General features: G+C 38.1%; 1 protein-coding gene across 2 annotated transcripts in view; it reads right to left on the bottom strand.

The window, feature by feature from the left end:
- Window positions 1–965: 965 nt before the first annotated feature.
- The window catches only part of EPSTI1 (epithelial stromal interaction 1), a 98,700-nt gene continuing 72,475 nt past the window's right edge, over window positions 966–27,190 (bottom strand). Inside the window, exons 9-11 of one of the 2 annotated variants that reach the window (XM_059995502.1) lie at window positions 13,593–13,666; window positions 8,357–8,456; window positions 966–1,499 (exon numbers count right to left, since the gene is read on the bottom strand). In XM_059995502.1, coding sequence (XP_059851485.1) covers window positions 1,491–1,499; window positions 8,357–8,456; window positions 13,593–13,666 — 183 coding nt within the window. In that variant the 3' untranslated portion in view covers window positions 966–1,490. Of the gene's footprint in view, window positions 1,500–7,843; window positions 8,457–13,592; window positions 13,667–27,190 lie in introns of those variants that run through there. The other variant, XM_059995501.1, reaches the window with a different exon arrangement.

The following is a 27,190-nucleotide window of genomic DNA, read 5'->3' as shown; positions in this document are numbered from 1 at the left end:
CATGGCCATGGACTGTGAGGTAGCCAGGCTGGCAGGTGTAGGACTGAAATGGCTGCATGCCACAGCAGTAAAATGCCTGTGACATCCACACACCTACAATCAGTTTGGCGGTGTTTCCAACCCAGGCTGAGGGATTTCATTTTCCCCATATTAGGCAGTGACAAAGATTTAGATGGACCAAACATTTTATATTACTGTCAACAGCACTAACGTCGGTTCAGCTGGCAGAAGAGAGGGAAACCAAGAGTGTCTGCATTATTTACTCCAAAGAAACGAGCTGAGCACCATCTGCTGTCAGCCACCACCACCATCACCACCACCCAGTGCAGCTCTTTCTGTACCACACCCTCACCCCACTTCTGTGAGCTCCCTCAATCTCGGCCCAAGGACCTGAAATCCCAGTGTTGCCCTAAATATACGTTTAGAAAGTTACCTACAACAGAGCAGTTGGTAACACAGAAGATCTCTTAAATGCTGCAAAGTGTTGTCTACTCGTGTCCAGCTGCAAAAATTATCTACTCTTCCAACCTTCCTTCTAAGATTAAATGCAATGCTACAGTGCTTCGCCTACATAACGTGGGGGGATGGGGGTGGCCAGACCATGCAGTGTGGAAAACCAATATTCTCACACTAGTGTCTATAAACTGGTTCAAGGTCATAAAAGTAGAACAGGAAAACCTACTGAATTAGTAATAGGAAATAGGTTGCATGAGCAAAGACAAGTTTCCAAAATACCCACAAACCACACGTGGTATCTGTGTCTAGCCGATTTTTTTCATGGCCTTTCAGGAAATGAACTATCCCACTCTGAGAAACCAGAAGAACAGCATTAGTAAGTCAGTCAAGACCAAAGCCAAATCCAATAGTGATAATAGTACTACATTTGATCTCTATGGACTGTAGAGGAGAATATAAAAATGAGACCCCTCAAGAGCTTTTCATTAAAAACCAAAAGCCATTTACACAGAAGCAGTTCAAATTTTATTTATAAATTTGTTTAAAAGCATATAAAAGATTTATTTTTTTCTTTTGCTCACATTTGTGCCCTGAATTAAGAAAGCAGGGATTCAAATCTAAAGGTGCCAAAGCTTCCCCAAACCTGATCTGAGAATTAGATAAGAATTAGCTGTTTAGAGAGACAGGCATGCAGCACCCACAGCTCTCACTAACCTGAAAGCATCAAATGATTCCCTCCTTTTCTATCTTACTAACACGTCTATAATTATACTTCCAATATGAGGTGAAACCAATTAGAAAAATAATGCAGCATTTCACTGGCAGTAGAGATTAAATATGAGTTCAGTAATCAGCTCCTACAAACATGCATAAATAATGACAGGGAGAAACCAGTCATCCCCAGCTGCTCAGCTGAGTGGGTGGGCAGTTGAAGGCAAGGTAAAAACAGGCTGAACAAAACTGCAAGAAGGAAAAACATCTCGTGTGGTTTTTCAAGGTCAGTTGACAAAGGCCAGTTGTAAGCAAAATATTTCTCATATATCCTGGAAGAAAAAGAAAACAAAAATTAGTACCAGCAACAAAATTCAAAGCCTTTGTAAATCCAAAATGAAGTTCCTCCAAAAAAACACTCTACCTGACTATTTTTTTAATGATTTCAAGTCCCAGTGAAGTGATTTAATTTTCAAGTTCCATTTTGAGTCACAAAATGGTCTCTGTCAACAATGTAATGGCTTATTGAACGACAGCTCATCAGCTGTGTTCTGAGATAGGCTAACACGGGTCACAACTAATAGTGTTCACAAATATTGTCACCCACCTCCATAGTTACAGCAAGGACAGGGCAAATATAGTATGGAGCAGAGCAATTTAAATGGAACTGTATGGAGTAGAGGTGCACTGTATTATACAGCAGGAAGGTGACTTCTAAGGGGACGTTGAGGAAAGGAGATAGACTTAAATGAGTCCCCTTCCCCCACTATGTGCAAACAGTCATGACATCTCCATCAGGCCTCCCAGACTGCTAGGCCAAGGTACACCTGGGATTCAGACTATTGGTGCTCTAACATTCTGGGAAACTAAAATTTCAGGTTGCCTCATGAGTCATGGCAAATGCTTAACTGCCTTTGAAGACACTGGATTCAGTGTTGCCACAGCATCTCAAAGGGTCTCACCTACTGGTATCAGAGAAGGGATCGTCTGAAGTGATTCTTTAAACATCCTACCCTAGATGCATCATGAAAAGTAATAAAGGACTCTAGAAGACCCAAAAAAAATTTTTAATATAAAAGCAATTTTAAATTATCAAAGAATATGGTACTATGGAGAACAGTATAGAGCATCTTTAAAAAACTAAAAATAGAATTACATATGATCCAGCAATCCCACTCCTGGGCATATATCCGGAGAAAACTATAATTTGAAAAGATTCATGCACCCCAGTGTTCACTGCAGCACTATTTACAATAGCCAAGACATGGAAGCAACATAAATGTCCATCGACAGAGAAATGGATAAAGAAGATGTGGTACATATATATAATGGAATATTACTCAGTCATAAAAAAGAATGAAATAATGCCATTTGCAGCAACATGGATGGACCTAGAGATTATCATGCTAAGTGAAGTAAGTCAGACAAAGACAAATATCATATGATATCACTCATATATGGAATCTAATTTTTTAAAAATGATACAAATGAACTTACTTACAAGACAGAAGCCGACTTACAGATACCTAAAACAAATTTATGGTTACCAGAGGGAGGGAAAGGGATGAATCAGGAGCATGGGATTAACACACACTATTATATATAAGATAGATAACCAACAAGGACCTACTGTATAACACAGGGAACTCTACTCAATATTCTGTGATAATCTATATGAGAAAAGAATCTGAATAAGAATGAATACATGTATGAGTATAACTGAATCATTTTGCCGTACACCTGAAACTAACACAACGTTGTAAATCAACTATACTCCAATAAAATTTTTAAAAAATAAAAATTATAAATAATCAAATAACAAATATGTATTAAGTAACCTGAGAAGAATGTGATTTAAATTAGAAAAAGCTTTAAAAATAAAGATCGGTCTAATTTTTCTACCCAAAATATGCTGATCAAAGGCCTACTACTTAAGTGTCCATATGCTGTTTCAAGAAACAAGTTTTTCTTTGGCTTTCATCATAGTTTTATCATATTTTCTGCCTTCCTCCATTCTTTCTCTGTCTTTGGCTTTTTACTGATTCCAGCATATCCTCCAAGCCCCATCTGTGAGCTCTCCTCTCTGATTCCTTGTAGGAGCTTAATTGTCATCTACCAACTTCTAAACAAATGCCACATTCTAAATATATTCTGTATACTAACCTCTTGTCCACTTGTTATTTATAAAACATATCCACACTAAAAGTTTAGTTTATAACTTTTCTTATTTTTGTATGGTGTCCTTTGATGAACAGATGTTTTATTTTAATGTATATTTATCATTTCTTTTTAGTTTATACCTTGGGTCTTATGAAATCCTCCCTAGCTCAATTTTATAAATAGTCTATTTTCTTCTAGAATTTAAAAAGTCTTCCTTTCTATTTATAAGCTTTACTCTACCTGGAATTGATTTTTTTAATGATTTCATGTGGGTACTCAATTGTCCCAACAGCATTTGTTGAAGAGAGTCCATTTTCCCCTTATGATGGGCTCTACCTTTTGTCATACAACAAAATTCTAGAAATAGTTGGGTCTGCATGTGCCAATTCTATACCATATTAAATATTTTATTAAGTCCCATATGTACTTCTATATTTTTAGGAGTGAATTGGCTATCCTTGGTTCTTTGCTCTGATTAGAATTTAACTAAATCAACGGATTATTTGAGAGCTCATTCATATCCATTAACAAGGTAAAACACCATTTATTTATTCCTTAATGTCTTTCTATAAAATTGTAGATGTATTTTAAAGGTAATATACATCTTTGGTTTTACCTTTTTATTAGGTTTTTTTGTTGATTCTCTACGCGTAGAGACAAACTTAGTTCTTATATATTGATCCTCTATCTACCAACATGGCTAGGCCCTTGTTTATTCTAATAATTTTAATATAAATTCTTTTGGATTTTCTCAGTAGATAATTGTATCATCTGTAATTTATAAATGTTTTCCTTTTCAATGCTTATATCTGATTCAAAAGAAAAGCTTTTGATGTGTTTTTATTATAGAACTTTGATCCTTTTCTATTCCTAGTTTGCTAGAAGTTTTTACTGCAAATCAGTATTGAAACTTATCAAGTGCTTTCTCTGTATCTATTGAGATGATCATATGGTGTTTCTCCTATAATTTATGAGGTAAATTATCTTGCAGATTTTTGGGTTTTTTTTTGTTTATTTGTGATAAGCCAAGTTTGTATTTCTGGGATGAATATAATTTGATAAGGATATACTATGCTTTTTTTAAGAAATTCATTATTGAATCTTAAAATTTTGTTGTAATTTTTTTAATCTATGTTTATGAGTGAGACTGGCTATAATTTATTTTCTATATAGTCTTTGATTTTGATTCATAGTTACATTCACCTGCTTAATCCTTTGGAAGAATACTCCCTCCTTTTCATTTATTTGGAAAACGTTCTAGACATTTGGAATAATCTGTTTCTTGAACATTTAGTAAAACTTTTCTGTGATATGTGTAGGCCTGGTTTTTATTTTATGGGAAGACAGTAACTAATCTAGATATGGTTTAAATCATTTTGAATTCCCACCGCCAAAGTGTGAAAGAGACTGTTTCCCCCATCTTGCCAACAGAGTATGTTGTCAGTCTCTTGTGCTTTGCCAAATAATAGATGAAAAATGATATTTTGGTTTAATTCTTAATTTGTATTCTTTTTGTTATAAATTCATTGGGTGCTTTAATTTCAAAGATTGTATTTTTTTATTCCTAGAAGTTCTGTTTTGCTCTCTTTGAAATCTTCCTGGTTGTCTGTATCTCTTGTTTTTGCTCATCATTTCAAATCCAATATTTATTCCATCAAATGTTTTATACATAGTTATTTTAAATTCAGTATCTAATCATTTTATTATTACACATCATTTGGTTCTAAATCTCTGTCATTTTGGTGACCTCAGCCACAACCACATGTCTCCCTGTGCTTGTGGTAAGTTCCAGTCACTGTGTTATGCTTGGGATATATCAGTGAACAAAACAGTCAAAGGGCCCTGCTCTGATGGAAGATGGAACATAAATTACCACAGGGAGAGAATAAGAGTAATTAGTCAACAAAACATCTAAGAAAATGATGTTAGAAAATTAGGTTAGAAGTTGCAGAGTGCTACTGAATAAAGAAATGGAGACTGCAAAGAGAATGACAAGAGCCTGGGGTAAGGGCACAGGTGGCAGCATTAAATGAATGGCCAAGGAATTCTTGGAACTCAAGAAAATACTTGAAAGAGAACAAATCATTTGGACACTTTGGAGAAGAGTACAGAGGGAGCAGCCAGTTCTTAAGTTTTCAAAGAACAGCCAGAAAGCTGGCATGGCTGGGAGGAATGAGGAAGAAGGGCAGTAGGAGGAGAGTGCCAGAGGAGTAGAGTGGGGTCTAGATCATGGAGCCCCTGTAAGGGTTAGTAAATAGAAATCCTTTGGCTTTTACTCTAAGGACTTTGGCTTTTACTCCAAACATTTGGAGAGTTATCAGAGCCATTGGAGGGCTTTGAGCAGAGGAGTGACAGGGTCTGACTTATTTTTCAGTCTCATATTGAGAACAGACTCTAGGTGGGTAAGTGTGGAAGCAAGGAAACCATCGAGGAGACTATTTCAAGAATTGAGATGAGCAGTGATAGAGGTTGGGATCTATTTTGAAGAAAGAGTCAAGAAGATTTGATGATGGGTCAGCTGTGAGGATGTGAGAGATGGGTTGTACTGTTACACAAACAGGAAAAAGTGCAGATAGAGCATTGGGGTAAAGAGGATCAAAGGTGAAGTTTTAGACATATTAAGGTTGAAATGTCTATTAGACATGCAAGTAGGGATGTTGGGTAGACAAATGGATCTGCAAGTCTAGAGGAAGAGGTCTAGGCTGGAAATTGAAATTTGGGAGTACAGAGCATATTGGTATTTAATTTCATGAGAATGAATGAGGCCATGAAGGTATTAAATGAATGTAAAGAAGATGGTCCAAGGTGGATCCCTGAGGCACTCCAGTGTTAAGAGGACAGAAAGATACAGGGGATTCAGCAAAGGAGAACAGAAAGGAGTGGCCACTGAAATAGGTGGAAACCCAGGAGAGTACAGTGTCCCAGAAGCCAAGTAAAAAAGAGGTTCAAAGAGGAGGCAGTGATTCACCATGACAAATGATGCTGATCGGTCAAAAGATGAAAATTGAGAAATAACCATTTGATTTTGTAATGTAGACAATGTCAGGAGCCATGAGAAGAACACTGTGGTTAGACAGATATGGTCTAAATTCCGATTAGACTGGGTTTAAGAGAAAAGGGAGGAAAGAAATTGGAGACAGGATAGATACCCCAAAGTTTTTCTCTAAAGGGGAACAAAGAAACAGGACAGTAGCAAGAGGGAAAGGGGCTTCAATATATAATGTATATTTATTTAAGTTTTCTGCTGATGGGAATTTTCTAGTCAAGATGACAGCTGACAGTTCAGGAGAGAGAGAAGAACATTGTTAGAACAAAGTTCCCCAGTAGGTGGAGGAGATAGAATCTGGTCCATAAGGAAAAGCAGACATAGAGGAAGAGATGTGTGTAGGTAAGTGAGGTGGAGATGGGAGACTGAGCAAGTTCTTACCTTTGTGTCACTGCTTCTTTCACGCAAGGGAGAAGCCAGTATACACTTTGGACTTGGATATGCCTATCTTACTAAGGAATCTTCAATCATCCTCACTCACATCACATCGTGAGAAAGCAACGTTCCTCTCTTTTTATCTGTGAGGAACCTAAGTGGAGATTCACAGCTCACTTACCTAAGACCTACCAATAGTCAGTGGTGAGCCAGACTCCCATATCCTCATTCTCCTAACAGCAGCCCATGCAGTCTTCATTTACTCTCTCCCATCCTCTTCCCTTCAATCCCAGGTATTTTTCTATGTATATGTACCTTCTAAATTGGTGGTGGTGGTGGTGGAGGAATTATTAAGTAGAGGAGAAAATGTACAGCAAGTTTCCAAGTCCTGTCCAAAATCTGAGTTTCAATCACATTTCACAACTTATAAATTCTATAAACTTGGATAGTCTTAAATTCACAATGCCCTATTTTCCACATGACTCTTACTCGTGTATTCTTATGTCAGTAATATGTCAATTTCACACAAGATGCAAAGATACTGTGTTTTGATTCTTTTTTCTCTCTTGTACATTGTCCCTATTCTGAACGCCATAGTGATACACATGAGCATACCTTATAAATAGACACATCCACTGTGCATTCTCTACAAATTTGTCTACACTTAATTATCTTCAATATATAGATACATTTTTGAAATCTATCCATAAATTTTAACCACTAGATGCATTCCAAGGAAACATGCATATAAGATTTCTAACAGATTGTCTTCTCAAAAATGATCTTTTGTCCATCAAGTATTTGTTAAGGGGTGATCTCCTCTAGAGTTTCCAGGTCAGCAAGCATTTGATTACTTTGTTGTATTTTACCAGTTTAAAGGTTTCTATCCATTCTGGTTTTTTTGAGTAGGTACGTATACACTTGGGCTTCAATTAAATTGTAAAACCCACTGTAGTTAGTTTTGATTCTGTACACATTGCAAACCCCACAATCCCATACATTCCAAAGCTTTGGTGCTGTTTCAATAATATATTGTGCACACAAAACACATTACACACATATTACAACACAGTTGCAAGGTTTTCTTCACGGAAATCTGTAAGAACATTTCATTTTCAAAAAGTGCATTTTGCTGTAGGGGTTTCTAAAAATCATTTTGTAGTGAAAAATTAAATGCTGGTGTCTTTGACGTGCTAGTTTCACTGAAAGAATATATTACAAGAGAATGCTTACTATTTTTATAACCATATGTCACTGAAAATCTTCCTGAAAAAAAATGTTCATTTGTTTTTGTTTTAGGTCTGGGCAAAGGGTGATTTTTTAAAAAGCCTTGCAGTCCAGGCAATCACACAGCAAACAAAGGGCAGGTGTCATTTTTTATTGTGATTGGCATTGACTGGAGCTGAAATCAGGACCTTCTCCATCTCTCAGAAGCTATTGTGGAATTTACAGTAATCACCCTGGCTGACTGCCCATCACACAGCTGAATAGCACGCCAAAAAAAAATAGTATCTGGGAAGAAGGCCACAACATATTTTTAAAACTCTCATTGTTTTTATTCTTCAACTTTGAAAGATTTTTTTTAGAAAAAATAAAAATAAAACTCACCCAGCTGTTACCACTATTCATATTCCAATAGCCTCCAAAGTGCTGGAGGCCACCTGGTTGACTTTCACCTTGGAGTCGGTCCAGAAAAGCATTATTTACCCTTTAAAACAATGAAAAATGTGTGTAAGTGGAAAGCTTGCTGCAGGGCTGAGAGATTTCTGAGAACCTAATGTGCTGTCTGAACTGACTGTGGGGACTGCTGCCCCCATTCAGCTCAGAAGAAATCTACAGACACTTCTTTTCACATTAACCATATGACACGCTGTGAACAGTCCTTTGGTGGAGCCGGTGCCAGTCTTGGCTCAGACCAAAAGGGGCATAAATTCTTAACTTCAGAGTTTCACTTACCCACCTCTACCAGTTCCACAAGAGCCTTGGTCACCCAAGCAACCACACCCCTCAGGGCCATGCCAGGAGTGAACCCCAGAAGCTGAGGAAAGATGGAAGCTTCAGCAAGAGCTAAAACATAAAGAGAAACCAAACATAGCTCTGTGGTGTTGTTTTTACAAGACAGATGTCCCTCCCATATATCCTGTACCCCATTGCCAGTCTTGCTAAGGTAAATCCCATTAGTGAAAAGTAGAAGGAAAATAGGAAGAGAGTGTGGGAAAAGGGAAATATCAGAAGAAGGGAACCCAAGCTTTCAAAAGAAGGGAGGGGTACATTTTTCCCTGATGTTCGGTCATACTTGCAGCAACCAATTTCAGAAATTAAGTTTAACATATAGGAGGTAAAACGATAAAGAAAGGCAGGAAGTGATTATCATAAAGGTCAGGATAAGGCTACCTATAGGATGATGGTTGCATTCTATTCCTGGAACTGGTTACCTGGATGTCCATTTTATAATTAATCATCCTAAATATTCATTTCATGGACTTTCTGTGTGTTATATCTTACACTTTTTGAAGTTAAAAAAGAAAAAGGCCACACCATGCTCTGAGTTGCCCATGTATGGCTGAGTAGAGTCAGGGACATGGTGGCTGGAGAAATAGCATTGTAACAGGTACCCTATGATGTGAACAGGTTATTGAGGAACAGTGTCATGAAGACCATAGGCTTCTCAGCAGAAACAGAGTGCCTGGAACACAGCAACCACTCAATCCATGCTTGTGGAAGGGAGGCTAGGCAGGACCCAGTCAAGTTAGCCTCCTTTTTAGTCATGAAGTTTAGCGAATGTGGTCATGGTGGGTGGCTGTAAGTCTGCGACTGTGGGAGATTTGGGAACTTTGAGGATAATGACTGCTGAGTGGCAAAATCAGAGCCTGGGGGTTTGCCTAGTGGTCTTGCTCAGTGTGCCAGCTAAAATGCCAACTGCATGTTGACCCAGGTTAGTCTCTGGCTTATGGGGTTGCTGTTTTCTCCTCAACTCCAAGCCGCGTCTGGCAGTGGTCACATCTTAGTTATCAGAAGGCTTTTTTTAATCTCTCACCATAAAATCTACCCAGGTGCCATATTCTGGTCAGCCTGGTTCACTGCAGAACTGAATGTTTAAGTCACCTTTTCTAGACCTCTCAGCATGCAGGTCGAAATAAGATACTTGAGCTGGAGACTTGAATATTAAGGAAGACAGAACTGACCTTGATCCCCCTAAAACTACACAACCAATGGTATGCTGGATGGTCCATACGCCTGGGGCTGTTTTTATCCAGTCTTTTTGTCAGTAACAAAGATGGGCTTTCCCTCAGTATCCCCCATCCCACCCCACATCCAATCCACTAGAATTCTTGTTGGCTTCACCCACTAGACACATCCTAAATCACCCATTTCTTTTGATGACAACCATTCTAGTACAAATCCCTGTCGTCTCTCATCTTGCTTCTGCCTCCACTCCTGCCCTCTGCAATCTGTTCTCCATACAACCACCCTACTAAATTATAAAAGGGATCATGCCTTCCGGAATTTTGTTTAAAACCCTCCCATGACTCCTATTAGTCTTAGAATAAAATCATTGGCTTACAGAATCTTCTATTTCCTGCCTACCTTTCTTACCTCATGTTGTATTATTCTCTTCCTCACCATCTATAATCAAATCATTTGGGACTCAGAAAGACCAAGCTCATTCCTGACTTAGGGCCTTTGCTTTTGTTCCTATGCTTGATAAGAGGGGGCATTCCATTGTATGATTTGCGCCCCCCCATCTCTATGTGACCAGCTCTTGTTTTTGGATGTCACCTCTTCATTGAGGAACTATCGTCTCTAATCTCTCTCTTAACATCGCTCTGTGACGTGGTCCTCCTGGTGTGTATCACTGTCTGAAATAATCTCGCCGTTAAATTGTTGACTTCTGTTTCTTTCCTCCAGATTGTAAATTCCATGCAGTCAGGGACCTTCTCTGCCTTGTTTACGCCTATTCCCAGTGCCTAGAACAAAGGCTTCACAGAGTGTGCCCTGATATGTAAGAGGTGAATGAATGAATTGTCCAGGTGCATGGTCCCCACCTCGGCCTGCTTCTGTGACTGCAGCTGCATTGTGAAATTTCCCATGGTAGTGAATGTAGTTCACTGTCCACTGCACTCAATTCACTCAAACACTTTGAAGATGGATAACTTGTGATGCACACAAGGTGATGTGATTCACTTTTAAGCATGTTACTAAGAGGACAGCAGAGTGGGTCAACTAGAGATCATGGGTGGTAAACAGATTACCTTTTTCAATTTCTATCAAGAATTTGTAATAGGGAAGAATCTTTTGTATTCTACTACAAGTTAATCACTAAAGGGATGTTGCCAATAAGCTTAAATTATACAGAATGGCCCATTTTTGAGAACCCTTCCTCTCAGATAATGAGGTAAAATACCTGTTTAGCTCACACAAAGCATCCTGACCAGGCCCACCTGTGAATGACTGCAGGGAGGAAGAAATTAACACATCCCCTCTGGAGGCTGATGGGAACCAGGAAATGTTTGACTTTACTCCCTCCCTTTTTAGTATAAAAGAAGCCTGAATTCTAACTCAGGCAAGATGGTTCTCTGGGACACGAGTCCACCATCTTCTCAGTTTGCCGGTTTCCGAATAAAGTCGCTATTCCTTGCCCCAGCACCTCGTCTCTGATTTATTGGCCTGTCATGGGACGAGAAGTACGAGCCTGGACTCAGTAACAAATTCAAATAGGGGAAAAAAGTACCAGTTTATATTTTTGTTTACTAGTGTTACAAAATACATACATTTCATTGCTGTCAAGCTAGTGCTCTGAATTTTCTTCTAAGGATAAAAACTATTGTTCAAGGATGGTCCAAGTTTCAATAAATCAGTTCAGTTCATTCCAATTTCCAGCTTGTGGCCCAGATCCTTTCAAGTCCTTGACCACAGTGCTCTGTCTTTTCCCACTGGAGCTTCAACTTTCTTCTCTTACTCAAAAAGTTACACTGGGTCAGGTTCAGGTGCAATCAGGTTCAATCATTATGGGATTCATTGTAAAGCTTATTAGGAATCTACAAGCTTTCTGTTATAAAACTCAGGGCTGCGCTTTCTGCTATGTGAACTTCCAAACAGTAGGAAACACATTGTCTTTTTGTCTCCAATAAAATTATGTCCCTGGAGAAAACCTAACTTTTGTCCCATATGCTCAAACTACATAGTCTGTATTGTTGCCCTCAGCAGGAATGGACACAGCTATTTTATTCATTAAGAGACAACTGAACGAGTATTTTCATATAACATAGAAAAGCTCACTATAAACTCCAAAGGACAATACAAACATAAGTTTTATCAAAAGCTGATAGAGAGCATAAAATATGTTTAAAGACTTGATCAGTTGCTTCAAAACTGATTACTGAGTTTATTATCCAGAGAGATTTCCTATTGGATTAAATTTGGATCTACATTTAACTAGAATCAATAGAAAGAATAGGAGATGTAGGAAATAAATAGTGCCACCAATATTTAGGTGTTCAGCAATAAGGAAATAAAGAATAAGGGTCAAGGTTCCTGTAACAAAAAAGTAATCTTTTCCACCTCTAATCAAATAATGCATTTTTATTGGGTGCCCATTGAAGATTAATTTCTTAGCAATGGGACCTATTAATGTGACATAACACTATCTTTAAAATGCTTAAAGCTTTATAATCCAATTCTCAGAAATTCAGAGAAGTAACTGGCTACTACTAACCAGTGTTATAGAAATACAATATCAGGTTTTTTAATAGGAAGACTTTTAAAGAGAAAGAAAAGTAAAAGACTAAACTAATTCATGACCTACTTTATTATAAAATAGGTAGCAGTAACAGTTCCCCTTTACCCAACAAAATAGTCTAACCAGTGTATCAGAGTTTTTATGTTTCCTTATAACCAGAGAAGAACACATAAATTCACATTTGATATTTTAAAACTGTTCTGACTGGGCTATGGAAGCAGAAAAATCCAGTCAAAATAACATGAGTACACATCCATGGTTGGCAGCTGCAGCAGAACTGGGAGCTTCCATTAACACTTTTTAAAGTCTCATTTACAAAATGAAATCACCACAATTTAAAAATACACCTTAGTGATAGTGGGAGGGTTAAACACATAAGTGAAGCCAGTCAGTTTCAAAAGAATTTGCTCCTTTAAGTCATGAAAGCCTTTACATTAAATTCTTCTCCTGAGACAATCACACTGCAGTAAACTCAAATAACCCAGCTGCTCCCTAGGAAAATCTAGAATAATGATATCTATGGTAGTTACGAGCACTGGTCCAACATCAACATGATATTCTGGGTACTCTTACTGCCTGACATTAGAAATAAGATAGAGACTATTTCCACTATTAAAAATTACGTACTAGTTCTATTTTAAGATTTTTTCCCTAATATGTTAGTCAACATAAAACAATTTTAATGGTAGTTCTTGTCTGAGCTTTTATATTCAAGTATGAGTATCTTACCATCTATACTAGTTCAATCATTCTAAAGTAGTCTACAAATGGTAAAGCATCATATCAAAGGATTAATATGCTTTGTTCCATGGGGGGAAAATGAAGTATGACCTAAATAAACATATAGCTTGAGAGCTGATTTCACTTTCTAGTGTCAATTCATGCCACCAGTTCAGAAGAATTGGATGTTGTACATGTATGTGTGTGTGTGCACGCAAAGCAGCTGGCATCCTCACAAATACCACACCCCAATAATATAAAGATTCAAAGGTAATATAGATTCCAAAACTGTATTCAATATTACTTAAGTGTTTCCCCAAAACATTGAAAAAACTTTATAGGTAGTGTTTTAACCAAGGATGCTCATTTTATTGCCATTTATACCTCCTGTGTTCAGCCTGCTGGATTTTGGCTCTTTCTTCCTCCTCTTGCTCTCGTTTAAATTCCAGTAATTCACTCTAGGAACAATGAAATTTTAAAATATGGTTTTCAATTAACATGGTTGTACAGAAGACACCCAAATCAATTAAGTATTTGACCTTAGCTGGTACAATATTTCATTTTTGAAACTTTTACTTGAGTACCATTTCCATGTAAAATTATTTTCTTACATAACCAGGTAGCAAAAATAATTGTGCCTTAGTCAAATAATAACTCTGTGAGTGTAAAATTGTGAGATTAAAAAGCCAATGTGCATGCTCAAGATATTAGACCATTCGGTACAACGTAACACAGAGGAAAACACAATGTGAGCCAAGCTCACCTGTGTCTTACAAAGAAAAAACAAATTAGTTCCTTAACGAATGTTACACAATACTATTTCTTGGTAATTTCTCTAAAAAAAGCTTCTTTTTCCCAACAAATTCATGGCTACTTACAAATATATATTGGACTTGATTCTGTAGAGCAATTCCAAAAACACTTTCCATTCTGGAGAATAATACTCACCTGTCATTGACTGGTTACTTCATATACTAGCAGAACTTTGGACTCCCTGGAGAGGATACTTTGCTTCAAATAGGAGATCATGTTACTAAAACTAAATCTCTAGTTTCTGACATTCTGATTATATTCTTGGAAGAGGCAACAACTTCCACACTCAGTTACTGTGTTTACAGTATTAAACCAAAGAACTAGGTGCCAGAGAATCTCAATACTCAACTGCATACATCTTGAGGCAGACCAAGTTATAACCTCATGTCAAAGACAGAAAAAGGCAGAGGGAAGTTATCAGGCCCACGTCATAAGTTAGTGCCTAAGTCAAAGAGGTTTTCTGAGAGAGAAAATATTGTCACCTCTTGATAAACACATACGAACACATGTATTTTTTTAACCCCCAAACTTCCATGATGAAAAGTATAAAATAAATTCAAAGTTCAGATTGACATTTTATTCTTTTAACTATATTCAAAGGCCTTCCAACATTCTATAGTCTCCAGAATAAAAAGACTGGTTTCTTATACTGTGATAATCGAAATATGCTACTCATTAATCCCTAAAGCACATTATTTAATTCTAATTTCTACCTAGCACCAATGACAAGGGTGAAATTGGAGACTTTTCTAAATAACTGAATAATATTCATTCAGCCACTTCACAAGTACTTATTAAATACCTCGATGCCAAGCCTTGTGCTAGAGACCCATTCTCTACAATGGCATAAAGTCTTTCATTTTAATTTTTGTCGCTATATGAACATAGTTTAAAAGTCTACCAAGCAACAGTACTACTTATACTAGGCTTATATTAAAATAAAAGAAGCTCCAGTCCTCTCCCTCACCCACACAATCATGTTCAATTTTTGTGTGTGGTTTCATCTGTCATTTATCTCCTTCAAAGCATGAATATTCTATTTCTTAATTTTAAAAAAAAATAGTTTTTTTTTTTGGCTTCCTACCATGGAGAAGATTTATATCTCTATTACTACCTCCATCCCAATTCCAACTTCCCTTCCTGGTACACCACCATCCTCATCCCTCATCCTTACAACTTTTTTTTTTAAACTTTCAGTGAGGTGGGGGAAGGGTCCTAGGGATCTTACCATTCCTGAGTTAGATTTCCAAGTCATCCTTCTTTCAACCCTAGCCCTCAGAAATACCAGCTGCCTCCAATTCCACACTTGTATCGGGACTGCTTCAACTTCAATGTTACCACTTCTTGAAAATGAGTTCTGCCTTTTCCTGCTCTACTTGCCAGCTTGAAATTGTGCTGATATCCTGGTTTGTTTGGTTTTTTTGCTCCAGCCTCCTGGCCTGTTCTTTTGTTCTACATACTGGCTTATTGTGCCTTTTTAAAAAACATTTCGTGGGCTTCCCTGGTGGTGCAGTGGTTGAGAGTCCGCCTGCCGATGCAGGGGACACGGGTTCATGCCCGGGTCCGGGAAGATCCCACATGCCGCGGAGCGGCTGGGCCCATGAGCCATGGCCGCTGAGCCTGCGCGTCCGGAGCCTGTGCTCCACAACGGGAGAGGCCACAACAGTGAGAGGCCCGTGTACCGCAAACAAAAAAAAAGAAATGAGGGAGAACCAGCTTCCCCAAATATTAAAACATATCATGAAACTACAGTAATTAAAACAATCTGATTGAGTCCAGGTAAAGACTTACTACATGGAAACACAGTTTACCATAAGTTGTTGTGCTAAACCCTTGCAGGAGAGAGAGTTCAATGAATGATGATGGACTAGCCAACTACTGTGAGAAAATTAGGACAAGATCCTTTATTTTTATATCAAAATAAATTTTATAGAGCCCTAGGATTTGAATCTAAAAGATGGAACCACAGAAGTTTCCAAAGGAGGCATGGGTAAGTTTATTTATAAACTTGGAATGAGGAAGGTCCAGAAATCATAAAGGAAAAGGATTAATAAATTTGGCTGTATGAAAATTCAAAGCTTCAATTGGGGAAAAAAAACTTAAAAAAATGTTTATGACATACATAGGCTAATTCAATTATTCTTTTATTCAGTCATTCAACAATATCTGAGTGCTTATTATGAGGCAGGCTTGGATCTACATGACGGAGAAATGATAATGAACAAGATAGATGAGATCCTTGCTCCTTAAGAGTTTATATTCTGGAAAAAACGAAGCCCATGAATAAGTGAGAAAAATATCCGCCTATAATCCTATGCAAAGGATTAAACACACTGTTGTGAGGCTCAGTGGCTCAGTTCCTATTTTAGATGGAGTCTCAGGGAAGGCCTGAGGAGGTAGTTAAAGACCTTATATAAACCAACAAGGAAAATACAACCGCCAAACAGAAAAAGGCCAAGGATAGGAGGAGGAAGTTGGCAGATAAACTACAGACTGCCTGTAAATTAAAGATAGTCATCATCTTCACACAAAGTCAAAGAAATATAAATCAAAACAATGAGATAAAATTTTTCTTCTGTCACAGTGAGAGAAACTAGAAAAGTTTGATAGAGAATCAGGTACATCCTAGCACTTTGGTGGAGTGTCTAAGTTAATAAAAACTAATTTAGTTTTTGGAGAGCAATAAACATTGATATGTAAAATGTACATATCCTTTGCAGAAGTGTTCAAAGATATGTATAAAAGGAGAGGCAAAAAAAAAAAGGAGAGGCATACTTGTATTATTGAAACAGTAAAAGCTCAGGAGAAAGTCTTAATGCACATTAACAAGGACCTGGCACAGTAAGGTAGACCATCCACACAACAGGATACTATGCAGCAGTTACAAAGAATCAGATAGACTGAGGGGGGTGCCTACGGTGAGATCTCTAGGACACATTAAATAATAAAAGTTAGGTTCAGAGCAATTTCGTGGGGGACTCTTCCATGTAAATAGAAAAGATACACATACATCCATTTTAACTCACATGCTGGTGTACATCATATTTTAGACATTTTTATGGTAAACCACATACTAAAATGCTAACTATAACTATCACTGAGATAAAAGCCTAGCGAGTAGATAGGCAGAGGAAGGAAACTTTAATATCATAAGTAGTGGTTTTTTTTTAATTTTTGAACCATGTGAATATATTACTTCCTCAAACCATCAAGAAGGTTTATCTGTGTGGGAGACCATTTCTGTTTCTTTATGCTTTCCTTTATTTAAAAATCCCAGTGGACATACAGTTTTTAATATGTAAAAATGTAAAAGAGCAAAATACTACATCATGAAGCCAAGGACTCTCAGGGAAGAAGTAAAGAGGATGGGAAGAGAATAGCACGCAGCATCCTGTTACAGAGGCAAGGACAGGGGAGAGGAGAAAACAGAGCAGGAGGGAAGGGTAAGGGAACTGATGAGGCATCATCATGCAAGACCACTGCTCCAGGTGGCAGAAGGGGGGGGCTCTAGCTCCACTGCACTCAGGATTATTATTCTATAAGCAGCAAACCATATTTACTAGGGAGAGGCTGGTTTTCCTTTGGTGGCACAAAGGATTATTTCAACTAATTAATTTGTTCTGCTGAACTGACAGCCACTGCAGATGCATCTGCATGCTTTATAAGAGTATTCCTGGTTCATTGATGCGGTTCTCACACATAAGTGCAATACCTCGTTGGATAGATACAAAATAAGTCATTCCTGTTCCAAGGACTGAGCTTTGGACATTAAGAAAATCAAAACACTCTAAGCCAGAGGGACATGACGCACAGCATCTAAGACACTGTCAAATCTTATCTCACTCAACACAAATTTGTGAAGCACCAACCGTTTTCCAGACACCTGGATTCAGGCTGAAGGTACAGATGCAAGGAAGACCCAGCTCCAACCTGAAGGAAATCACAGTATAATGAGAGAGACAGACCCAGAAACAACTGTGATACAAAACAAAAAGATGCATTACTGAATACAAGTTCAAGCAACATGACACAGGAATACGAAGGAAGGGATGCAAATGAGAGACAAGGAATAAATGTTCCTGAATGTTCGACGTTTTAAGTGCATCCATGAAGGCTCCCAGGGGAAAGAGTGTGTGTCTTCTCACTGCTCTGCTCATCTCCCTGCATTCAGACAGAGCTCCATACAGAGAAGGTACTTAAGTACTAGGAAAAACAAAATATCATCTTGGAGATGCCAAGAGCAGAACCTCCTGTAAACACTGGTCAATGAGGACAACACTGCAAACGGTGCCACTTTCTGTGCCCACTCTGCCAGGATTGCTCTCACTGGAGGAAGGGCTGCCAGGGATCAGTGCTGGGGGCCCAAGCTAACAGCAAGAAGGAAAAGGGTCACCATCTCCTGCTAGAGGTTATAGAAATCACTTCTCTGTGTTGCAGTTTACCAAAGGCTCAACTATACAACAAACAGGTGTGTTCAAGGCTGGATGCTTGAGAAAGCTGATGAGTTTAAAGGCATGTTCCAAAGCAAGGCTGTAGTAACTGGAGACTAGGATAGGGTCATTTTGAAATCATGTTTGAATTCCGGTGGGACGTGTTCTGACATGGTTCAGCTCGACTGCTTTATGTAAACATGAAAGTGCCATCACACGGGCAGGATATACTTCTCCCGGGAGAGAGTGTTCTCTCAGCTCAACGAGAGGGAAAGCATAGTAGAAGCAGGAGAGTTAATGCCATGGAGTTCAAGAACCCCTACTTTGAATGATTTTTAAAACAGGAGAAGAGTTTGGGGCCGGGGACAGCTTAGAGGAGTCTTGGTTCTGTGGCTCCCCACAGTAGTAACTTTGCCCAGAAGAACAAAGATGTCCTTGGCTATGAGAAAAAGTGGAAATGGCCTCAAAATATCGAGAGGAGACCAACCAAATCCAAGGAAGTAAATACTCATGGGTAAAGTAGGAGAGTGAAAATATAGCATTAATAATGTGTACTCCTTTCTTTCTAGTTATTGTTAATTCTATCATTTTAATATAAAGAAACTTTCAGCTTTCTGAAAAGTCTACTATTGTAGACTTTCAGCTACAATAGTCATTGAATCACACAGCTCTCTATCTCCCACCCATAAATACTTCCTATTAAATTTCTTCTAACTTAAGAAATTTTTTAAGAAATTATATTTCTTTCTAACTTAAAAAAATTTCTTTGTCATAAAATTTACTTATATATTGTCGAAAATGTAGAAAATACGAAAACTATGAAGGAAAACATAATAATCACTCATTAAAACCCTCTACCCAGAGATAAGCTCCTTTAACATGTCAGTATATTTCCCTCATTTCTTGATTTACATACATACAGAAATTATAACCGCTTATCAACACCTCGAGTCACATTTACAGGCTTCCACATGCCAGGCAATAGGATAAACTCTCCACGTGCTCTCTCTCACGTAATCTTAGAAACAATGTCATTAGGTAAATAACATCACTATCATCCATAACAGATAAGGTTTAGAGAGATGACGTAATCCACTCACAAAGTACCATAAGAAGAAGAGGTAGGCTTCTAAACTCACCCACTCTATTTTATAATCTTGCCTTTTTTCAGTTTCACGTAGGTGAGCATATTCCTACGTCATTAAAACACAGTAGTAATTGATGCACTGTATTCCAAACTTCAAAATCTTCAAATCCTCTACTGCTGAATAAATTGTTTCAAATTTTCCATTAAGATGATTTTAAAAATAAACACTCTTATATAAACAACTTGTGTGCATCTCTGATTATTTCCTCAGAATAGATGTATACCTTTTAGATCTAATACTTTTATATTTAGGAAAGTCTTTAGAATTTGGTATCGTCGGATAGCCCTTCAGTTCCCCTTTTACCAGCAGCAGTACAAGGGAGTCTGTAATGTTTTTTAATAGCTAATAATGTAAGCCCTCCTTGCCCCAGCAAACACACAAATTATTATCCATATTTTTATAAAACTTCTTGTTTAATATTGTGCTTATTCTCCCAGTTGAAGTGTAGATATAGTTTTTCAACCTACATCAAATTCCATTGAGATATTTATTGGAATTCCATTTAACTCACTAATTAATTTGGATAGAACTGTAGTTATTACAGTATTGATTTTACCACTAAGGGGTATCAGCCATCTCTACTTTATTCAAATTGACTTTAATGGATCACAGGAAAGTTCTCAGGTTTTCTGGGGGGGAGGTTAGGTTTGGGGGGTTTTGGGGGGTTCTTTTTTTTTTTAGGGATTGAGCAATTTTTTACATGGTTGCTTTTTAAATTTTTTTTATTTAATTTTATTTATTTATTTATTTTACTTTTGGCTGCATTTGGTCTTCGTTGCTGTGTACAGGCTTTCTCTAGTTGTGGCGAGCAGGGGCTACTCTTCGTTGTGGTGCGTGGGTTTCTCATTGCAGTGGTTTCCCTTGTTGCAGAGCACAGGCTCTAAGCACATAGGCTTCAGCAGATGTGGCGCGCGGGCTTAGTTGCTCCATGGCATGTGGGATCTTCCCGAACCAGGGCTCAAAGCCGTGTCCCCTGCATTGGCAAGTGGATTCTTAACCTCTGTGACACCAGGGAAGTCCCCATAGTTGCTTTTTGATGAGATCTTTTTATCCCCTATTTTCTAATTAATTTTTTGCTAATATTTGAGGAAGTTGTTGATTCTTATATAAATGTTTTATAACCAACTCTAACTCCATTTGTTCTAAGTATTTTTCAGTTGATTCTCTTGGGTTGTACGGGCAGATTGCTGTCATCTATAAATTACTTATTTCCAATAATTAGACAAACTCCTTTTTTTATTTTTGCCTTATCAAGTTGACTAAAACAAGTCCCAAACCTTGTTCCATGCAAAACTGAAGGTTTTTTCCCCTTCACTAAAAAGAGTTTTTCTTCAAATAACATTGAGAAGCACTACGTTAGAATTTGCAGAACAACACTGGTTAGTGGTAGGGGTTGCAAATACCCTTATGTTGTTCACTGTTCTAATATTTTACCACTGACATTAATGTTGGTTATTGCTTTGGAAGACTATATGTATCTTAAGAGAAAAAATTTTATTTCTAGCTCACTATGTTTTTTTTAATTGATAGATTTTAACTTACCAATGCCCATTTTTTACAACTACAGAGGTAGTCAAATTCTTTTTCTCTCACAACCTATCATATCTGCAGTGATATGATATAAAAAGTTGTAATATATAGCTAGTCATCTTTGCATTCAAAGAAAAAACCTTACTATGTCTTGGTAAATTATTTAAGAGAAAAAAATCCCATTAGGTTAGAATTTTCTTTCAGATGTTAATATCTATAAATCTCTGGGTGTGTATGTGTGTGTGTGTGTGTTTGTGTGTCTTCTCCCGTTACCAGGTTGTGACATCATGGGGATGACAGTTAAATAATATTAATTCTAAATTATTTCATCTTTTTCCTTTCTCTGAAACAATTCGTAGAACATAGAAAAACAATCTGTTCCTTGAAAATTCTGATGAACTTGCCTGGAAAATTATCCACATTTAGCTTGTTAGGGAGAAGTAATTCTCAGAAAATTTTAGAAATCACTCACATCTTCATTTGTCTTTATTTTAATTCTTTGAATCATTTTAGAGTTTTACATTTTCTCATAAAACCATTCACTTAATCCACATATTCATTAGCATAGTATTATATAGTAATATAAACTTAATCTTTTCTAAAACTGTGGTTCTAGCCACTCATTTCTACTGTTGTGTAGAAACAGTAGAAATGCAGTTGTGTAATCTTTTCTTCATTAGACTTACCAGAGATCTGTTCATTTTGTTGACCTTATCAAAGAGCAAGCTGTTGGATTTTTATAACAGCTGTTTCTTGATGTTTTGTTATTAATCTCTGTTCTTAATTACTTCCTTCAGTATAGTTTATTGTTCTTGTTCTAAATTCTTAGGCTGGATACTTAATTCATTTCTGTTTTGAGTACTGATTGGATTTAAAGTTATGATTTTTCTTTCTCTGAGTAGAGCATCTCAGGGTACAGCTTTGAATGCATTCCCCATAAAGTGCTCTCACCACTTTTTCTAGTGTATTCTATGATAATTTTCTCTGTCATTGAATAATTTAAGTATGTTCTCATTTTTTGGTTTGTTTTTACTTTCCAAATGACTATATAAAATCAATAACCATGCAAAATCAGTAAGTGCACTCAGCCTATCAGAAAAAAAATTTTGAATTCCTAGAAGGTAGAAAGGAGACAAAATAAGCTATATGGAGAAACAAGCATGCAGGATAAACCGGGGTTGAGTTAGCTGTGTTTCTGAAGGAGATCTGGGAGGCATTCATGAAGATGACCAGTTGGAGAATTACACTGAGATGAGCTTGGCAGTGGGCTCTTCCCCTGCCATGCTTGTGTGCATAGCAGCAAGCACTGACACGGCCCCTTGGGTAACAGTGAATGGAGGAAGGGTGTCTGAGCTCAGAGAAACAGGACAATGTCCCAGTACCTGCTGACTTCAGGAGAACAAGAGGCTGCCACACACAGAAGACAGGCTCCTGTATATCTCACTTGGTCATGTGCCCAAAGAAACATGAGGAGATAACCAAGAATCACCAAACATTCGAGAAAGAAAACTACACGAGATAAAACTTAAAATGGAAAGGAAAAAAAGTACTGCTAAAATAGTAAATAGAAAATTTTAATGGTTGTATAATTACCATCAATGAAGAGATCAGAAAGACTACTGCACTTATAAAACAACGTGGCTATGAAAAAGTAAGTCAGCAACCTTGGTAAATAAACAGATTTGATGCATGTGCCAAGTAAGCAGAATGGACACTCATGAAGTAACGCAGTGAACAGGATGACCTAGCTCAAGGTTTCCTTCAGAATGCAACGGAAAAGGCCAAAGAGACAGGAAGTATAAGAAAAACAACTAAGAGAGATAGAGAACAGATACAGAATTTCCGAAAGCCACTTGATACATAACCCAGAAATGGACAGAAGAGACAATACAGGGGAAGAAATGTGAAAGGAAAATAGAAGTTTCCCTGAACTGGAGTGAGATTTATATTTTGAGCTTAAATAGGCCAACCAAAGGTCATACAAAATTTAAAACAAAAACACTGTGAAATTTCTTATGATGGGGAGTAAAGGAGAGGAGAGAAAAGAGGAAAAATAAATAAATGGAACAGAAAATTCTGAGTCAAGAAAATAAAAAACAGAAAGCATGAAAGAAAATGTAGTTAAAAAGTAAATTATGTAGGAGGGGCAGAGTCAAGATGGCGTACTAGGAGGATGCAGTATTCGCATCTCCTCACAACTAGGGCACCTACCAGGCACCAGTGGGGGACCACGGACATCTAAGGGGACGGGAGGAACCCCCAGCAACCGGGTAGGATGTGGGGCATGGGGGGAGTGAAGGGGGAGGAGAAGTGGAGGTGGGATGGGACTGGTGGCCCTGAGGGGCGGCTGGGGGAGGGAAAGGCATCCCACACCCAAAGGGGCAAATTGGGGAACCATTGGGAGGGCAGAGGATCAAAAGGGAGTGTGGCCAGGTTTCCACTGCCCATTTGGGCCCCCAGGAACCTGCTGAGATCCTGGGCCTGATCCTCTGCCCACCTATGCCTCCTCCAGCTGCATGGATCCTGAGGGAAGGAAGGGGGAGCAAAAGTAAAGGCCGGACCTCCAGGACCAACACCCCTGAGGGGTGGTTAGGGGGAGAGGAGGAGTTCCTGCACCCAGCGGGACCCACCCATGGTTAGGGATCCAGCAGTGGCGGGGAGACCCTGGGGGACATGGTAGGGGAGGGGCGTGAAGGAACAGAAGGGAATGGGGGCAGTGCTTTCCCTATCCATTAGTCACCGGGAAGACTGTTGGGCTCCCAGGCCTAATCCTCTGCCCTCAGAGCCTCCCTCCTGCCCCGCAGAGCCCAAGCCCCACCCCTACACCCCCACCCAGGGCCCCACCTCTACAACTGGAGACCCCCTCTGAGACCCCCTCCAATGCACTGGGGCTAAACCCCACCCACACAACCTCACTCAGCGCCCTACCTCCAAACTCCGGAACTCCACACTCCAGAGGCCCTCCTTTCGACATCTGGCCTTTCCCCTTACGTGCAGGTCCTAAGCAGAGGCCCTGCCCCATGCTTCAACATCACCCCGACTAGGCCCTGCCCCCCGCTAAAACGTCACGCCCCACCTACCTAGGTCCCACCCCACCCTAAACCGCACCCCTGCCTAAGTTCCACCCCCGCTAAACTCCACACCAATAGCCAAGGCTTCTTTTATTTTATTCCCTCTTTTACATTGGGGTTCTGTTTTACCTTGTTGATTCATTGTTGTTGATTCTTTTATATTTTTATTTTTCCTAATAAATCTTTTACTTCTCTAATTTTATTTAATTCTTTATACTTTGTTATTGTGCTCTCCTTTTGGCGTGTTTTTCCTCCCCCGTTTTTTTTTTTTTTTCTTTTTTCTGTTGTGGTTTTATTTTACCTTGTTGCAGTTGTTTCAATTATAGTTTTATTTTTCCTAACATATTTTTTATCTTTCTAATTTTATTTTGTATTTTAATTCTTTGATATTGTACTGCTCCTTTTTTCTTTCTTTCTTCCTTATTGTTATTATTTTTTTTACCATGCCATGAAGCTTGCAGGATCTTGGTTCCCAGGCCTGAGGTCGGGCCCAAGATCCTGTGGTGGGAGCTCCAAGTCCAAATTGCTGGACTAACAGAGAACCTCAGAAATCATGGAATATCCACCAGAGTGAGGCTTCCTGGAGGTCCTCATCTCAGCACCAAGACCCAGCTCTATCCAACTGCCTGCAAACTCCAATGCTGGACGTCTCAGGCCAAACAACCAGAAAGACAGGCATACTGCATCAACGATCAAAAGAAAAAAAAATGAAATGACAAAATGATACATTACAGAAGAAAAAGCAAGGTAAAAACCTACAAGACCAAATAAATGAAGACGAATAGACAAGCTACCTGAAAAAGAATTCAGAGTAATGATAGTAAAGATGATCCAAATCTCGGAAACATAATGGAGAAAATATAAGAAACATTTAATGAGGATCTAGAAGAACTAAAAAGCAAACAAACAGTGATGAACAACACAATAACTGAAATTAAAAATACCCTAGAAGGAATCAATAACAGAATAACTGAGGCAGAAGAATGGATAAGTGACCTGGAAGATAAAAGGGTGGAAATAAATTCCAGCAGAATTAAAAAAAAAAAAGAATGAAAAGAATTGAGGACAGTCTCAGAGACCTCTGGGACAACATTAAACACACCAACATTCAAATTATAGGGGTCCCAGAAGAAGAAGACAAAAAGAAAGGGTCTGAGAATATATTTGAAGAGTTATAGTCAAAAACTTCCCCAACGTGGAAAAGTAAATACTCAATTTCAGGAAGCGCAGAGAGTTCCATAAGGATAAACCCAAAGAGACACACACTGAGACACATATTAATCAAACTATCAAAAATTAAATACAAAGAAAAAATGTTAAAAGCAGCAAGGGAAAAGCAACAAATAACATACACGGGAATCCCCATAAGCTTAACAGCTGAACTTTCAGCAGAAACTCTGCAAGCCAGAAGGGACTGGCAGGACATATTTAAAGTGATGAAAGGGAAGAACCAACAACCAAGATTACCTTACCCAGAAAGGATCTCATCCAGATTATACAGAGATATTAAAACCTTTACAGACAAGCAAAAGCTAAGAGAATTCAGCACCACCAAACCAGCTTTACAACAAATGCTAAAGGAACTTCTCTAGGCAAGAAACACAAGAGAAGGAAAAGACGTACAAAAACAAACCCAAAGCAATTAAGAAAATGGTAATAGGAACATACATATGGATAATGACCTTAAATGTAAATGGATTAAAAGCACCAACCAAAAGACATAGACTGGCTGAATGGATACATAAACAAGACCCATACATATGCTGTCTACCCACTTCAGACCCAGGGACACATACAGACTGAAAGTGAGGGGATGGAAAAAGATATTCCATTCAAATGGAAATCAAAAGAAAGTTGGAGTAGCAATACTCATATCAGACAAAATAGACTTTAAAATAAAGACTATTACAAGAGACAAACAGGGACATTACATAATGAACAACGGATCAATCCAAGAAGAAGATAGAAAAATTGTAAATATTTATGTACCCAACATGGGACCACCTCAATACATAAGGCAGATGCTAACAGCCATAGAAGGGGAAATCGAGAGTAACACAAGCGTAGTAAGGGACTTTAACACCCGACTTTCGCCAATGGACATATCATCCAAAATGAAAAAAACACAGGAAACACAAGCTTCAAATGACACATTAAACAAGATGCACTTAATTGATATTTATAGGACATTCCATCCAAAAACAACAGAATACACTTTCTTCTCAAGTGCTCATGGAACATTCTCCAGGATAGACCATATCTTGGGTCACAAATCAAGCCTTGTTAAATTTAAGAAAATTGAAATCGTGTCAAGTAACTTTTCCGACCACAACTCTATAAGACTAGATATCAATTACAGGAAAAAAATTGTAAAAAGTACAAACACATGGAGGCCAAGCAATACGCTACTAAATAACCAAGAGATCACTGAAGAAATCAAAGAGGAAATCAAAAATACCTAGAAACAAATGACAATGAAAACACGATGATCCAAACCCTATGGGATGCAAGGCCAGGCACTATAAAACTATAAATGTAAGGCCAGGCACTATAAAACTATAACACTATAACACTATAAATATATAAAACTATAACACTATAAATGTAAGGCCAGGCACTATAAAACTCTTAGAGGAAAACATAGGCAAAACACTCTATGACATAAATCACAGCAAGATCCTTTTTGACCCACCTCCTAGAGAAATAGAAATAAAAACAAATATAAACAAATGGGACCTAACGAAACTTCAAAGCTTTTGCACAGCAAAGGAAACCATAAAAAAGACAAAAAGACAATCCCCGGAATGGGAGAAAATATTTGCAAACGAAGCAACTGACAAAGAATTAATCTCCAAAATACACAAACAGCTCATGCAGCTCAGTATCAAAAAAACAAACAACCCAATCCAAAAATGGGCAGAAGACCTAAACAGACATTTCTCCACAGAAGATATACAGATTGCCAACTCACTCATGAAAAGATGCTCAAC

Source organism: Delphinus delphis, chromosome 18 (assembly GCF_949987515.2).
Source record: "Delphinus delphis chromosome 18, mDelDel1.2, whole genome shotgun sequence".
Lineage (NCBI taxonomy): Eukaryota > Metazoa > Chordata > Mammalia > Artiodactyla > Delphinidae > Delphinus > Delphinus delphis.
The sequence above is the reverse complement of the archived record's forward strand: the minus strand, read 5'-3'. Positions and strand labels throughout refer to the sequence as shown.